We start from the raw sequence: 15763 nt of genomic DNA, 5'->3' as shown, positions 1-15763 counted from the left end.
GTCTGATTCGACTCATGAGTCCCGAGGATTTGGCAGGCGTACTCCCACTAAAAGATCGCTTCAATTTATTATCTCTTCGGTTCCTCATCCCGTGTAAGGTGATCGGAAATTTTAAACAGCTCATCGAGCTAATCGCCTGGTATTCATGAGTACATATAATGAATTCATCTCCATGCAGGTTGTTCCTTCTTCGTATATTCCCAACCGTGTTTGTTTTCCTGACTACATCAATTCCTCTGTACATTTTGATCTGTTCATGAAGGAGAAAATCCAGGAAATTCCAGATTATCTTCGATCGGGGTTCGTTCCAACGATCTTCGGTGCGAAGTATGGGCGTGTCAATTGTGATAATATGTACTTTACTGATGGGTCCTCTATGAAAGAGTCTACACGATTTGGAGTGTTCAACGATTTTTTAGCACCTTCCACAGTCTTCAGAATCCATGCTCAGTGTATATTGCTGAATTGACAGCGATTCACTGGGCGCTGGACAACGTCGCCTCACGACCTGTTGAACACTATTACATTGTAACGGATAGTCTTAGCTCTGGCGAAGCTTTTCGTTCAATGAGGCCAGAAAAGCGTTCGCCGTACTTCCTTGAGAGAATACGAGTAATTTTGAGTGCTTTACCCAGACGCTGTCAGGTCATCACCTTTGTCTGGGTCCCTTCACATTGCTCAATTCCGGGTAATGAGAGGACTGGCTCATTAGCAAAGGTGGGTGCGATTGAAGGCGACATTTATCAGCGTCAAATCGCCTTCAATGAATTTTATTCTTTAGTCCGTAAAAGTACCATCGGCAACGCAAATGGAACGAAGATGAATTGGGTCGGTGGCTCCACTCAATTATCCCTAAGGTTAGCCTCAAACCGTGGTTCAAAAGTCTGGACTTGAGTCGGGACTTTATTCGCACCTTCTCCCGACTCATGTCCAATCACTATTCGTTAGACGGCTCGAGGAAAGCAGCCCAATGTGCCGGTGAGAGATGTGTTGGCTCGGTTAGACCTTAATTACATGTCCCAAATATATGTTTTCCATGAAGCTATCGATCTTCGAGTGTGATTGTTCTTACCTCCTTTTCCCCTCCTTTTCGTCCTTCACGAGCTATCGATTCCCTTCCTACTAACATTACAATAAGTTAAATTTTAAATACATATTAGATGTAAGGATAGTTTTAAGAACTGAGTGTGAAGTGTCAGTGTGAATGAGAACGTGAATGTGAATGTGAGTGTGAGTGTGAACACACATCTCCTTACATCCCATCCTTTTCCTAATGAAAATGTGTCACCCTTCTAAACTCGAGTCGACCGCGAGTAATCGGTTTCCTATTTTATTAACCATAGAATTAAGGAAACGTGTTAATATATGCTAGTAGAAATGTAGTTAAGAGTTTAACTCCTTTAAACTTATGTAACTGAGCCTGTAAAAATAAACGGATTAATAAAAAAAAGTGCTTGAATTCTTTTGACCGCGAATCTGTTTCCTAGAATTCGATGAAGTTCAGGGCTTAGTGTCGAACGATCCAATCCTGAACCGACCGGTGGTCCTAAACCACGCTAGGAAAGTGTTTCTCTTTGCTATACTCATGAATTTCATCAACTGGTAGAAAACATTGTAAAAGTTTTTTACTATAAATTTCTCTAAAAAAAACTAATATTTTAGGTACTTCACGGCCTCTCTACCGTTGAAACAATCGACTGTATCGCAGCAAATAGTTATCAAAATCAACAGTATGCATAGAAGTCTAGTGTGCTGATGGTATTAGAAGATTGATCCTGATGACCAAAAAATATCATCACAGCCAGAGTTACCAACTATTATTTTAAAAAATCAGGTAGAATGAAAAAAAAAATCAACGTAGCTATTTAGTCATCATCAATAGCGGCACGAATTTTCCGAACAACCTCATATATTTTCTTCAACAAATAGAGCAATTTTTAATGATGAGTGCACTTTATTTAACAAAATCCTTACATGTTCTTACTTCTCCTGCTTTTTATGCGTCGATTTGTTGTATTTGGATTTTATTTGCTGCGAAAACAATCTGTAATCCTTGACATAAGATTCTAAAGTGAGAGAAAAAAATATCTCGCAAAATTATACTTAATGTTCATTTATACAATTGACGTTGACGACATTGAGCTTCATTTTCTGATATTGTAAAGCAAAAATATTAATGGATTTTCAGGTGGAATAAACGCGCTACGTGTTTTAAGCATTCCCCTAACACCGAGTAATGGTTTTCATATGAAATATAACGATTTGAAACTGAATTCGAGCGTGCCAATTCGATAGAAAATGTACGTCAATTTCAGACTTTAATCAATGTCGACACTGTGTGACAGGTCACCTGTTCGTTTATGTTGTTCGGGGTTCTATTTCAACCCACGGCATTAAAATATAGGAAAAAAAAAGCAAAACACACATCTATGGGAAAAATAAATAAGCTACTTAGGGACATTTACACAAAAATGAAACTATGCACCCAATTGATAAAAATAAAACCTATATGAAACGAAATAAAAATTTAATTAATAAAAGACGAGCTAGCTAGAATTAAAAGGACGGCGCACAGGCAACAAACATTACACGAAACCAGGGTTTATATACAGCAACCACAACACTACACAACACAAAAAAAAGGCTTTACGATTGGTACGAGTGGATTCCTGGCGGGATAAATCGATCCCAATTATTACTCGGCTAGTTGGAGGAATTTCCGGCCGGAGAAGATGGCACTTGCTTGAGACACGAGATAGAGAATAGACGTATTCCATCCATCATCGTTGATAAAGCTGTCTGAAAAGTTGTGTTCAGACTCCACTAGATAAAACGTCGGAGTTCATTTGTGCGCGAGTTCTGTGGTACGCGCTAGCAATAACTGTGCCGACAAACGAAAACGAGTGGAACATCCCGGTTCCTGTGCACCAGTCAAGGAACGAGAGTTCGAGGAGATATCGAACCGAAAGAAGGAGCATTCTTATACCCAACCGGGGCAATATTCCGGTTAGAAACTGGTCCAGAAGAGGCGGAGGATACGGCGATACAGAACACCCCTAACCAGTGCAACGTTTCGGTCTGGAACTGGTCCAGCGGATGCAGAGGCAGTGGTGGGCCCTGACACAATACCCAATACACCTGTGAGTACTGTAATACAAAATAGGAGCTAGGGAAGTAGGTCAGAATCGAGCTAATAAACGCCGTCTCGTTAGGTAACCTATAAGAGTGTGTTTTCCTTTACTAGCTAATATAGAAAGGCTGAAATTGAGCCATCCTTGGGAGAGAATATAAAGAGTCCATGCGGGCAGCTGGACGTGACAGAAGGCTTAGTTTCAACTGTACCTCCGATAACGTAAATCGCTTCGGAATAAATAACAAACGAAAGAAAGTGCGATCATTATACAAGTGAGGACCGGAGAGTTTTTTTTATGTAGGATGTTTTGACAGCTCTCATTTCAATCAGGAAAACTTTGACAAGAATCCCGGTATATGTATAACGAATACTTTTTATTGTGATAAAGTAAAAAGATCATAAATCATCAGGAAAAATCAGGATCATTCAGAAAAATCTGAAGAAATTGAGCATCTATCAGGATATCAGGATAAGAGCTTAAAAGTCTGGGAAATCCTGAAAAATCAGGTAGGTTGGCATCTCTGATCACAGCAGAGAAAAAACTCATATTGGATGTCATGAACGTCAATTTAATGACACCGATGTTGATGACGATTAATACTTCCGTAAGTTTGGGAAGGCAGTAAATTGAAGCCCATGGCATCCTTTCGGACGCCCATTTGCGCTGCTAATGATTTTGTAAGTCAGAAGGCATAGATTATTCAATGCAGATTAACCGTACCAAAGTGTCGCCAATCTTCGTGCATTGCAGCTACATGTTTCATCCTCTGATTGGGGGCATTAATGCGCTGCGAATAAAACTAGATAACGAAACCTTTCTGAAATTTTTCTGAATTTTCTGATATTTTTTTATGAACTTTTCTAAATGTTTCTGTATTTTTTTGACTTTTCCAACTTCTTTAGATATTTCTTAATTGCTTGTGTCTTTTCGCATTTTTCTGTATTTTTTAAAATTTATCTGAATTTATTTAAATCATTTTTTTTTCTCTTTTACTGTATTTTTATGGTTCTTCTTAATTAAAAAAAAAAGTTTTCTATATTTTTATTAATTTTCTAAATTTTCAGAACTTTCTGATTTGTCAGATTTTTTTAAATTTATTTTTTTTCTGATATTTTTAATTTATTCGGATTTTCTCTTAGCTTTTCTGTAATTTTCTGGTTTTTCCTTTTTTTCTAAATTTGTCTGTATTTTTTAATTTTCTGATTTCGTTTAATTTTTTCTGATTTTTTTTTAATTTTCACTTTTTTCTGAACCTTCCTGTTTTGTGTATCTTTTTTTTTGTGAATTGTTCTGACTTTTTCTGTGTTTTGTTCTGAATTTATCTCAACGTTTTCGAGTTCGTTTCGTGTTTTCTGTATTTTCTAAATTCCGGTATATCTCATGTTTGTTTGTTTTGTTCTATTTTTTTAATGTCTTGTTTTTTTAAGTATTTTTCTGAATTTCTCAGATTTTTTCCGGTATTTTTTGACTCATTTCTAATTGTTTTCTTATTTTTCTGATTTTCGTTCATTTACGATTACAGTCAAACCTGTTTTTGAGCGATTCTTTTGTGCGATTTTTTTATCCGATTTTCTCTTCTTGTGCGATTTTTTTGTGCGGTGTATTAAGAAGAACATACTCGATTTATTTATTATTTTTTAGTTTTTTAGTTTTTTTTTTAGTTTAGTTTTTAGTTTAGATTTTTATTTAGTTTTTAGTTTTTATTTAGTTTTTTCTATCTTCAATTAGTATTACACTATATAGATACTGTGTCAACCAATTGCTAGTATCGGCTAGTTTTGTTTATTTTAACTTATTATTGCTAATTGCACATTGAAGTTTATTGAAGGAAGCGAAGAGTTGATTCTCTTATTGACACAAGTTAGTAGGCAGCTTGATGAGGTAAAAAAGAATATAACGTATGATTTGATTTTTCAATCTAATAATAATTATTATTATTATACAACGACGCGCAACATAAAGTCAACATACAGAACAAAAACAAAAGGAAATCGTGATTTTTTTTTAAATTCTCCAAATCTTTCTGATATTTTTAACTTTTTCGATTTTTTTTTCGTAGTTTTCTGGAAAGTTTCTGAATTTTCCCGTTTTTTGCTGCATTTTTATGAATTCGTCTAAATATTTTTGAACTGTTCTGATTTATTTTCTGAACTCATCTAAACCTTTTGCAGTTCGTTAGAAGTTTTCTGTATTTTCTGAATTCCGATTTATTTTATGTTTCGATTTTTTTTCTTTTTCTATTTCTTTTTTATGATTTTTATTTAATTATTGATTTTTTCTGAATTTCTTCTGAGTTTATCTATTTTTTTTAATCTTCTTATTTATGATTTTTCCTTATTTTTCAAGATTTTTCCGAATTTTCTGAATTTTTGAACTTATATTCTGAACTGTATTTTTCTACTAAAAAATAACTTAATGTTTTCTGATTTTTCCGATTGTTTTTTCTAAACTTTGTTAATTTCTCTGAAAATTTTCCAAAAGTTTTCTAAATTTTTCTTCATTTTAGAACTTTTTTTAAACTTTTGTGTTTTTTTCTAATTTTTTTTATTTTTTAAATTGTTTTTGATTTTTTTTATGTTTTTGTTTTATGTTTATGTTTTCTCTTCGCTATGGCGCCCATGACGTGTCCCAAGTCAGTGAAATCAGTTTTCGCGTTCAAGTCGCCTAAGTGAATCCGGTGAATCTTGTGAAAGCTCTCATTCTCCTGCAAACCAGAAGCATCGGTTGACGCGTAACACCAAATCAGCGTGAGGTTTTTAACTCGTGCTCTGATTGTGCTGACGTTTATTCTTACATTTATCGGCTCCTACCTCGTAAGGGCTGCAGGGACCTCTAAACCTAGCAGGAACCCAACTGTGCGTTTCCCCCTCGAATGCAATTTTCCTTTTGATTAAAAAAATTAACCTAGAAGGACATGTTTAAACAAATGATATGATGATTTACGAAAAAATCGTTCAATTCGCCCGAGTAACCAAGATGAACATGCAAAAATAGTAACCACTTACAAGGCATATAATCACAGTAACTGGCCCTCGAACTACTGGGGTTGCCAATGGCAGCTCGAAGTAGAATTATGAAAGAATGAAAGATGAAAGAATGAAAAAGAAAGAAGAATGAAGAAGAAATAAGAATGAATAAAAAGATGAATGAAGAAGAATGAAGAAGAAGAAGAAAAAGTATATTGAAGGAAAATAAGAATAAAGAAGATTAAAAACGAAAAAGAAGAAAAAGTAGAAATAGGAAGAACGAAGAAAGAAGAAGAGATTCTTATGAAAAAATGACAGAAAATCTCCCCACAAACAACCCAAAAATTGAATGTGTCGAAGGAACCGAAGCCTACACTACGTAAATGCAGCAAAAGGCTGCCATGTCAAGCATTGACTTGGAATTTTGGGTTCGTTTTACAGGATTTAGTTTTCTATTTTTGTGATTGTTAAAAAATAAGTAATTGCTATATGAACATTTTTTGATATGCTGTAACGCTAAACTCGTGTGTTGTGCAATAAATCAGACTGTACATAATGGCTCCACATCATTTTAGCTATGACTGAACTCAGATGTTCCGTTCATATATATTTAATTAAACTATTTATCTCTTCTTCCCAAACCTGTTCACAAAACGCAGCTAATAATAGCAATTCAGTCACGCACCATTGACTCCGATCGTGTAGGCAGTCAACCGCGAAAACCGCTTGCATTTACGCAGGTTATAGCAATAAACCGGCTAACAGCCGGTACAGGTGATGTTTCGTACGAATGGAATTAAGTACCACATTCCCACCCCTCATTAGCGTGGCTTCACTATTCTTCAATGATTACATTTAACATCACATTTCGATACTATTTTGTTCACAGATACCCGTGAGCAAATCCGATCCCAGAAGCACAAAAATCTCCGCGAAGCGGTGTCTTCGTCCGATGAAACTCTCGTTCAGCTTCTGCTGGACAGCATTGGCCCGGAGCGGGAGATCATCGTGAATATGTCTCCGGGTGGCGCAAATACACTGCTTTTCGTGTAGGTCTTCACGGTTACCGGAATCACCATACGCTCTAATCGGAGTCTTTTTTTTTGCTATGTGTTGTGTGTTGTAGGGCTTCCCAGAACGGATCGGAACGCATCGTTCGACTGCTGTTGGATGCCGGTGCCGACGGGAGAGCGCATGCGGTAACGAAATACTCACCTTTGTACACGGCGGTGCACAATGGACACACGAGGGTCGCCTCCTTGTTGCTCGAGAGGTTTCCAGAGCTGGTGCAGCAACTGACGGTGGAACGATGGTTGCCCTTTCATGCGGCCTGTATCAATGGGCACTGTTCGGTTGTGGAATTACTCATCAAGTACACCTATCCGGAGGAGTTGATGAGCTCGTACAGGTAGATTCATCATACAAATTTGTGAAAATAATATTGCATTATTTTATTTGTCATTCTCTCATTCCGACGGTTTTATTTCCAATCATCCTCATTCCATCATTTCGTAACGTAATCCCCTCGGTACCCTTCAAACCCAACAGAACCAAATCACCCCATTCCAGAAATCCGAGCGGCGAGTTGGAGTGGCGTCTAGCTTTCGATCCCAATACTCAGGACGTGACCGGTCAAACCGCACTTTACGTGAGCTGCCTTCTCGGTAATCGGCAGCTGGTGGAGTTGCTGCTGAATTGGAAAGTCAAATGCATCCGTCACACTCTGGAAATTGATCGGGATGGAAACGAGTCGAATGGACGTAGTCCAGAGCTGGGTATTGCACCCTCCGGGAATCCTCTCAGCCCTACCAATCGCCGGATTTCATTCGGCATACAGTCGATCATGTCCAGGTTGAGTATGGGGAGAGACAGTGGAACGGATCGCAACGAGGGCACTGTTATGAGCTGTCCGTTGGATCTGAACATCCTTTGTGGAGCAGCGCGGGAGACAGCGCTCCTGGCGGCAGTGCGTGGTAGTTTTCTCGATGTGGTCACACTTCTATTGCAGAACGGAGCCGACCCGAATGTGGTGGCACGAGCCGTTGAGGATCACAATGATCCCAAGTGAGTATGATTACTTTATATGCTACCACCCCTTAGCCACAGCCCTGCAACATACGTTAGTCGTAACGCCATAACGTAAGATTTTTGAGTTTCCATTGAAAAATAGGTTGTGTTTGTACCAAACACAAAAGATTTGGCGACGAGGATTGCGACTGAAATGATTTTGAGTGAATTTCGGTAATGCAAATGGCTGAAGGTGGCGAAAAGACTTACTTTCCAGGTTTCGTGGAGACTCCTACACAAGAGTTGATTAAACATATGGCGGATCAAAATACACGTCTGTTGCTTCTTCTGTAGCGTCTCTCCACACAGCAGGTATCACCGGCAGCTAAGCGGAGCGCGGAACAGATTGTCGAATCGCTGTCATCGACGATCAAGAAATTTTGCTGGAATGACATTCGACCGGTGGTTCAATAAATACGAGGGTACCTTCAGTGCGGACGGCAGGAAACTGGATGACGCAGCGAAAGTACGGTTGCTGCTGCATAATTTAAGTGTTCCAGTTCGCGAGAAATTTACCAACTATTTTCTCCCGCAACACCCACCGGAATTTACCTCCGATTAGAAGCTGAATCTGATATTCGGGTAGCAAAAATCACTATTCAGTAAACGTTACATTACGATTGCCTCCGGGTGGTGAAAAGCGATGCCGATTATAAGGTCACCAACGCCGGAATCGTGAAACGTCAGTGTGAAGGCTTTGATTTGACTAATCTCACAATTGACCAATTCAAAGTACTGTGATATGCAATCTTCAGAGGAGTCGGTCAGAACGCGTCTATCGAAGCTAGAGTCCGGAGCTGGAAGAGAGGTTAATGTAGAAACTCATCACGGAATGTTAGCGGCTATCTTAAGCATGACATGGCGCTTATGAAAAAAACAACAGAAGTAGAAAAAAACAGCAAATACAAGCAAACAACATCCATTCGCTTAACCAACTGTGCACTGGACGGAAGCTCGTGACAACTCGATTCAACGGTCATACTGTTAAACTTCAGCTCGACTGTGGTTCAGATATCAGCATCAATTCCGACCAAGCATGGAAGATATGTGGTTCTCCTGCTTGTACGCAACTCGAACACAAAGCAAACACAGCGTCCGATGAGAAGTCGCCTCTTCTCGGAAAATTGCCCTGCCCGATGCAGATTGACCAGGAGCAACAACGCGGAACCTGTTACGTCACATCAGTGCAGGGTCTGAACTTGATCGGTCTGAACTTCATGAACGCTTTCGATGTATAGGCAAAACCACTAACCAACATTTATATTCAGGTAGATCGTTTCAATTCTATCGAATCAGTACCGAAAGTCGACGAGCAACTCGACCGACTACAACAACTTAATATTATCACGCCGGTGGATTATGTTGACTGGGCGTCGTCTCGGTCAGGAATCCGGGAGTATAAGTTAGAGTCTGTGCAGACTACTCAACAGGATTGAATGCATTGCTCGAAACACCCACTATCCGCTTCCAATACACGACGGCTTCTTTTCAAAATTGTCGGGGAGTGAAGTGTTTAGTATCATCGATTTGCCGGGCGCTTATCTCCAAGTCTAAGTCGACGACGACTCGAAGCAGATGCTAACCATCAACACACACCGTGGGCTGTTTCAGTTCAACATCTTGCCTACGAGAGTGAAAACCGCATCAGGTACATTCCAACAGCTCATGAGCAAAACGATCGCACGGCAGTTTTCTCGACGACCTCATCATCTACAGCGTAAACAGAGAACAGCATGATCGTGTTCTGGGGGAGCTTTTCAAACGCATCCAGAAGTATGGGTTCTGCTTACGTCCAGAAGAGTGAAATTTCTACAAATTCGAAATCCGATACTGGGGCTTCCTCATCAACACTGACGGTATCAAATCTGATCCATCAAAGCAGTGTTACAGTCAGACTTACTGCTTACACACTACAATCCATCACTGTAGTTGATAGCAGCAGGTAGCGCTTCGAAGACCGGGATAGACGCAGTCATCATGCATCGTTTTCCTGACGGTCAGTTCAAAGCGATTGCACACGCTTCGAAAACTTTGACCGGCACAGAACAAAACTACAGGCAGGTGGAAAAAAGAAGCACTAGCCCTGGTCTTTGCAGTAGCGAAGTTTCGTCGCATGCTGCTTGGACGAAAGTTTACGTTGCAGACGGTTCATCAACCATTCCTCAAAGTGTTTGATATGGAATACATCTCTACTAACAAGTTTAGATACGCGGATGTGCTCTCTTGGCTGATCAGCAATTATCAAAAGCTCGAGGACGAATATGTCTTCGCCGCCGTCTTGAAGAATGTTTCACATCCCTGCCAGTGAATTTCAAGATGGTCATGTGCCGCTACCAAGAAAGACACAATCCTTCAACAGGTTATCCAGTTCATTGATGGTCTCGCAAGATCGAAGATCCAATACTCAAAGCATCCTATTCTCGCCATGAGTCTCTATCAGTGGTCAACGAATGCATCATGATGAAGGACCGCATAGCTGTGCCGCATTTCTACAATCAGCGAATTCTGAAGCAGCTTCACCGAGGTCAGGCTGGACGAACATCGACAACGACATTCAAGACCATGTTCGTCGGTACGATATCTGTGCAAGTACAACTAAGTCATCACCACACTTTCAACATTAGTCGTGGACGCGAGCGGATGGACCCTGAGAAGAGAATACACTTGGATTACGCAGATTCGCTCGAGGGAATGCACTACATACTTGGTTGTAGTCGCCCCATATTCGAAGTGCCTCGAAATATTTCAAACGCGATCGACAACAGCAGCGGTGACAATCCGATTTCTTCAGGAAGCCTAAGCCAGATCTGGTATTATCTCGGCCGCCTGGAAGAAAAAGAGTGTGAGAAGATGGGGCTGCTTTATCGTTCTCGAGAATCACGGAAGTTCTTCAAGAAATTAAACGCCTCGTACATAGGTTTTGTGTCGGGAGCCGAAATGTGCAGGAACAAGGAAGGAGACATCTTGACGAACGAACACGAGGTGATCGAATGTTAGAGGTAACACCTGTTCAGCGCTCAGACAGGAGACCAATACGGCATTGAAAAAGACTACACCGGCGAAGTTACCAACGACGGCGTACTGCCCCCGACGATGGCTGATATTAAGGAGGCCATTAATGAGCTTCAGAACCCCGAAGCAGCAGAGCTCCTCGTGGGCTCCAACTTATAGAGAGTATGCACAGAGTGATCACCGAGCAGCTACCGGAGGAGTGGAAAGATGGGGTAATCTGCCCCATCTATGAAAAAAGTGACAAGCTGGATTGTGGGAACTACCGTGCAATCACGATCCTGAATGGTGCCTACAAAGTTCTGTCTCAGATCCTATTTCGCCGTCTATCGCCAATAGGAAACAAATTTGTAAGGAGTTATCATGCCGAATTCATGCCCGGTTGCTCGACGACGGACGATATGAAAAGACATTTACCCACGATATGAAAAGACCACGACCTAATAAAAGGCAAACCGTTGTGAAGCGGATCCGTTTCCGAGCAAAATAGAGTGAACAGCTGGCTCATAAAGCAAAGATGATGCTTGCTTACTGGCAATTTTGCAGCACTCCCGTTAGAGAATAATAGATATATAATACAGAATTAAAAAATATATTACACAGTTAAAATTAAATTACCTTTAGTTTCGAAAAAATATCCGAATTGAGAAAAAACTAGCGAATTGAATAAGACTTTTCTATGGTCTTACGTCAACAACGCGGTAGTACCATTGACACTACTCTCTATAACTTTTTTCAAAATAAAGTGTTGCTTGAGCGCTATGAAAATAAGTCATTTTCCCATCAAACTGATACTGCCCAGCAAACATTAAATCGTTTAACTAGCGTTTATACATAGGGTTACCATCTGTCCTGATTTTGAGATCTATTTGGGACGTTCTGATTAATTTTTCTCAATCTAGCCTTTGTCTTGATTTTCATAAGAAATAGTTTTTTGCAGAATCAGAATTATTTTCAGTGTATTATCTTTTTGAGTGCAGCCATTTTTATTTAAGACTAAAGTTTTGTGAGCTTATAAAGAGTAGTAGTTGGATCTTCCACGATATCTTTTAACTATTTTCATTTAGAAATATTGTTTCACTGGCCACGGTGATGTTTTCGTGGCATCCACTTTCTGATATGCATATATAATTTCGTATAAATCGATTTTACGATAGTGTACATCATAAAATCGGTGATTGTTACACCGAAATCTAATATGTAGTGATAAATAAAATCGAGGTTTTCGCATTTTATACGATTTTAGATATACACAATGTATCCTTTGATCGGCATTATATATGATTTTGATTCGATCTCACTTTATATGTGACTTAGTATATGCCAAGTTATGCGATTTAATGTGATGAGAAATGGAGAGATGGAGAAAAAATATTGACATGAAGCTATAACTAATATAGGAACGTTATTTTGAAAAATCTGTAAATTCTGTATGAAACACAAAAAATTTGTAATCTGTAATTACAGATTCTTCAAAAATCTCAAAAATCTGTATAAATACAGATTATTCTGTAGATATGGTAACCATAGTCCGGTATCCGCGCAAACTACTACCCATTTCATCACTAATCGATATTCTAATACTCCGTTTCTTTTAGATCCTCGGACGAAATTTATGGCTTCTCAAACATTCCGTTAGCGGAAGCAACCCGTCAAAAGTCGCTTGCCATGGTTGATCTGCTACTCAAATATGGTGCCAAGGATGATCAATCAATTGCGCTTAGTATGGCAATCGAAAACGAGGACGAACAAATCATTTGCCGACTTCTTTCGATCAAAGCACACGCCGATCCAGACTACAAGATCAACAAGAAGGCCTTCGCCCAAGAGACGGAATACAGCTCTCTCCCGATAGTGGGAAGCTTCACCTACAATTCTCTATTTCCCAGCACCCCCACAATGGTTAACTGGCACAGCAATAATTGTTATCTACCGGCGATCAAAATGTCCTGGCTTAGTGAGGCTGTCCTCCAGTGCAATCCCAAACTCAAAGGTCATCCACGCTGCAATCAACTATCCCTAGCGGCTCTGACCCGTATTGACATCTCGTACAACTGCCTCTCCCATCTGCCTCCGGAGATTTTCACTCTTGGCAGTCTCCGATATCTTAACGCTGCCCAGAACACAATCGATCGCATTCCACTGCCGGAGGAAATCGATCCGAACTCTGTGTATCAGCAACAGAAACGTCGAGGCTCTAAAATTCCCCAACCAGAGTACAACTGCCCCGTGCTGGAAGAGCTTTACCTGCAGGACAACCGGTTGCAGTATATTCCACCGCGACTTTTCCTCCTCCCCAGTCTCACGATACTGGACGTGTCAAACAACAAACTCCAAGAGCTTCCCTTCGAGTTGTGGAAATCACCGAAACTAAAGGAATTCAACGTGGCGTTCAATTTCCTGAAGGACCTCCCTTCGCTTCCCAACGCGGCCGAAATCGCCGGAGATGCCGCCGAAATGTCATCCCCCGTGACCGAAGCGTGCGTCTTCCATGGCTATTCGGGCTACGAGGACAGCGGCGCCGATTCGCTGACCCGCAATCGTCACGTGGCGAGTCTGGAAATCGTGAAGCACCACATCTGGTCCAAATCGCTCGAGGTCACCGACCAGGAGCTGCGGCTACCCGATTCCAAAAACGACAACACCGTCTCCCAACTGAGCAGTCTCAATCTTGCCAACAATCTGTTCACCAGCATTCCACTGGCACTGCCGTGTCTTGCCGTTAATCTAACTCGGCTCAACATGTCGTACAATAGTCTGCGATCGATGGGTCATGTCACCAGCTATCCTGCGTCCTTGAAACAGTTGGATTTGGGGCATAATGAGATTAGTTGCTGGCCCAGTCTTCCACGGATCGCCGCCTCGGATCCACATCTCATGTGCTATAACCCGCAGGAACCGAAGAAGAATTCCTCCAAGAGCTCGGTGGCCAGCAGCGGGAGCTCCACCATATCGTACTGTAACGATGTCACCGTTGTGAAGACATCCACAAGTTCCAACAATATAACCTCCCTCCGGACGGCAGTGTTGAAGAGTGTCTGCGCTCACCGGCGACATCTTCGGCTGGAATCGCTTCGGACGCTGGTTCTGGCAGATAATTCGCTGACGAGAATTCAACTGTCGACCGATGATGTGACCACCCTTGGCGAATCGGAGGATGCCGAGTGGAGTTTGATTGGGGTGGCGAAGTCCAGGTTGATCTTCCCCAATCTGTCGATGCTGGATATTAGCAACAATTCGTTGAAGGAGATTCCTCCGTCGATTCACGAGTTGACCAATTTGAGTGTGCTGAACATCAGCGGAAATATGGACGTGACGGAGCTGCCTCCCCACATGGGACTGCTGTCGAGATTATGGAATTTGAACACCCGAGGGTGTTCGCTGCAGGATCCACTCCGGTCGATGATTGACAGCAAGAAGTACAAAACGATGGATATTATTGGTTACTTGAAGTCGGTCTACGAAGATGCCCGGCCGTACGCAAGGATGAAGCTGATGGTGGTCGGGGTGCAGGGGATTGGGAAAACGAGTTTATTGGATCAGCTGCGCAGCGAAGGACCTTCGAGGAACAAAAAACAGGTTGATCATTGGGCCAAGCGAATGGGACACAAGAATATAAACACGAAAACAAGTCGGGGGATCAATATGTCAACGGTTGGGGTGGACATCGGGGATTGGGTGTGCGAGAAGAAGATTAGAGGGCACTCAACGCACGGACCGGTGGTGTTTAGAACGTGGGATTTCGGAGGACAGAAGGAATACTATGCGACTCATCAGTACTTCCTATCAAAACGCAGTTTGTACCTGGTGTTGTGGAGGATCATTGATGGTCGAAAAGGACTGGCAGAGGTTCTGCAGTGGTTGGGAAACATCCAAGCTAGGGCACCAAATTCCCCCGTTATCATTGTTGGAACCCATTACGATGCGGTTGGGGAAACTCTGCCGGCAAAGAAAGCTGAAGAGCTGCAGCAGATTATCCGTGATCGATTTATCGCGGTGTCGGATGCGGAAAAGATAGGCTTGCCAAGAGTACTGGACTCAATCGAGGTCAGTTGTAAAACTGGCCACAACATCAAACTGCTAGCGAATTTAATCTACGACACAGCATTTTCACTGCGTCCACCCGGATGCAAGGAAGCGCTACTGTATCAACGTGTCCCGGCGAGTTATTTAGCGCTGGAAGACGTCGTCGGTACGATTGCGTCCACGCTGAGACAGTTTGGTGCCGATCCGGTGCTGGATGCCGAGCGCTATCGACAGATGGTAACGCAGGAGATGCAGCTTCGAGGTTTTAAGGGCTTCCGCGATTGGTCCGAGTTGAACCAGGCGACGATGTTTCTGCACGACAATGGGGTGCTGCTGCACTACGACGATGCCACGTTGCGAGAGTTGTACTTCCTGGATCCCCAGTGGCTGTGTGATATGCTGGCGCACGTTGTCACCGTGCGGGAGATTAATCCGTTCGCGCGGACCGGAGTGATGAAGATGGATGATTTGCAGCACGTGTTCAAAAGTTCCTGTCTGGGAACGAATGACAATCGGGGGTGAGTTGTTTTATAGAAATTATGTTTTCATATTGTTTCACGA

The 15763-nt window shown here is 41.6% G+C and overlaps 1 protein-coding gene across 5 annotated transcripts in view; it reads left to right on the top strand.

Moving 5' to 3' along the window:
- The window catches only part of LOC129766904 (leucine-rich repeat serine/threonine-protein kinase 1), a 57570-nt gene that overhangs the window by 24813 nt on the left and 16994 nt on the right, over window positions 1–15763 (top strand). For 3 of the 5 annotated variants that reach the window (XM_055767505.1, XM_055767516.1, XM_055767507.1), the window contains 4 exons: window positions 6990–7149; window positions 7227–7508; window positions 7649–8164; window positions 12775–15720. In XM_055767505.1, coding sequence (XP_055623480.1) covers window positions 6990–7149; window positions 7227–7508; window positions 7649–8164; window positions 12775–15720 — 3904 coding nt within the window. The remainder of the gene's footprint in view (window positions 1–6989; window positions 7150–7226; window positions 7509–7648; window positions 8165–12774; window positions 15721–15763) is intronic. The other 2 variants (XM_055767523.1, XM_055767511.1) reach the window with 1 other exon arrangement.

This window comes from Toxorhynchites rutilus, chromosome 1, assembly GCF_029784135.1.
Source record: "Toxorhynchites rutilus septentrionalis strain SRP chromosome 1, ASM2978413v1, whole genome shotgun sequence".
Classification (NCBI taxonomy): Eukaryota; Metazoa; Arthropoda; class Insecta; order Diptera; family Culicidae; genus Toxorhynchites; species Toxorhynchites rutilus.
This window is presented reverse-complemented; position numbering and strand designations above follow the sequence as displayed.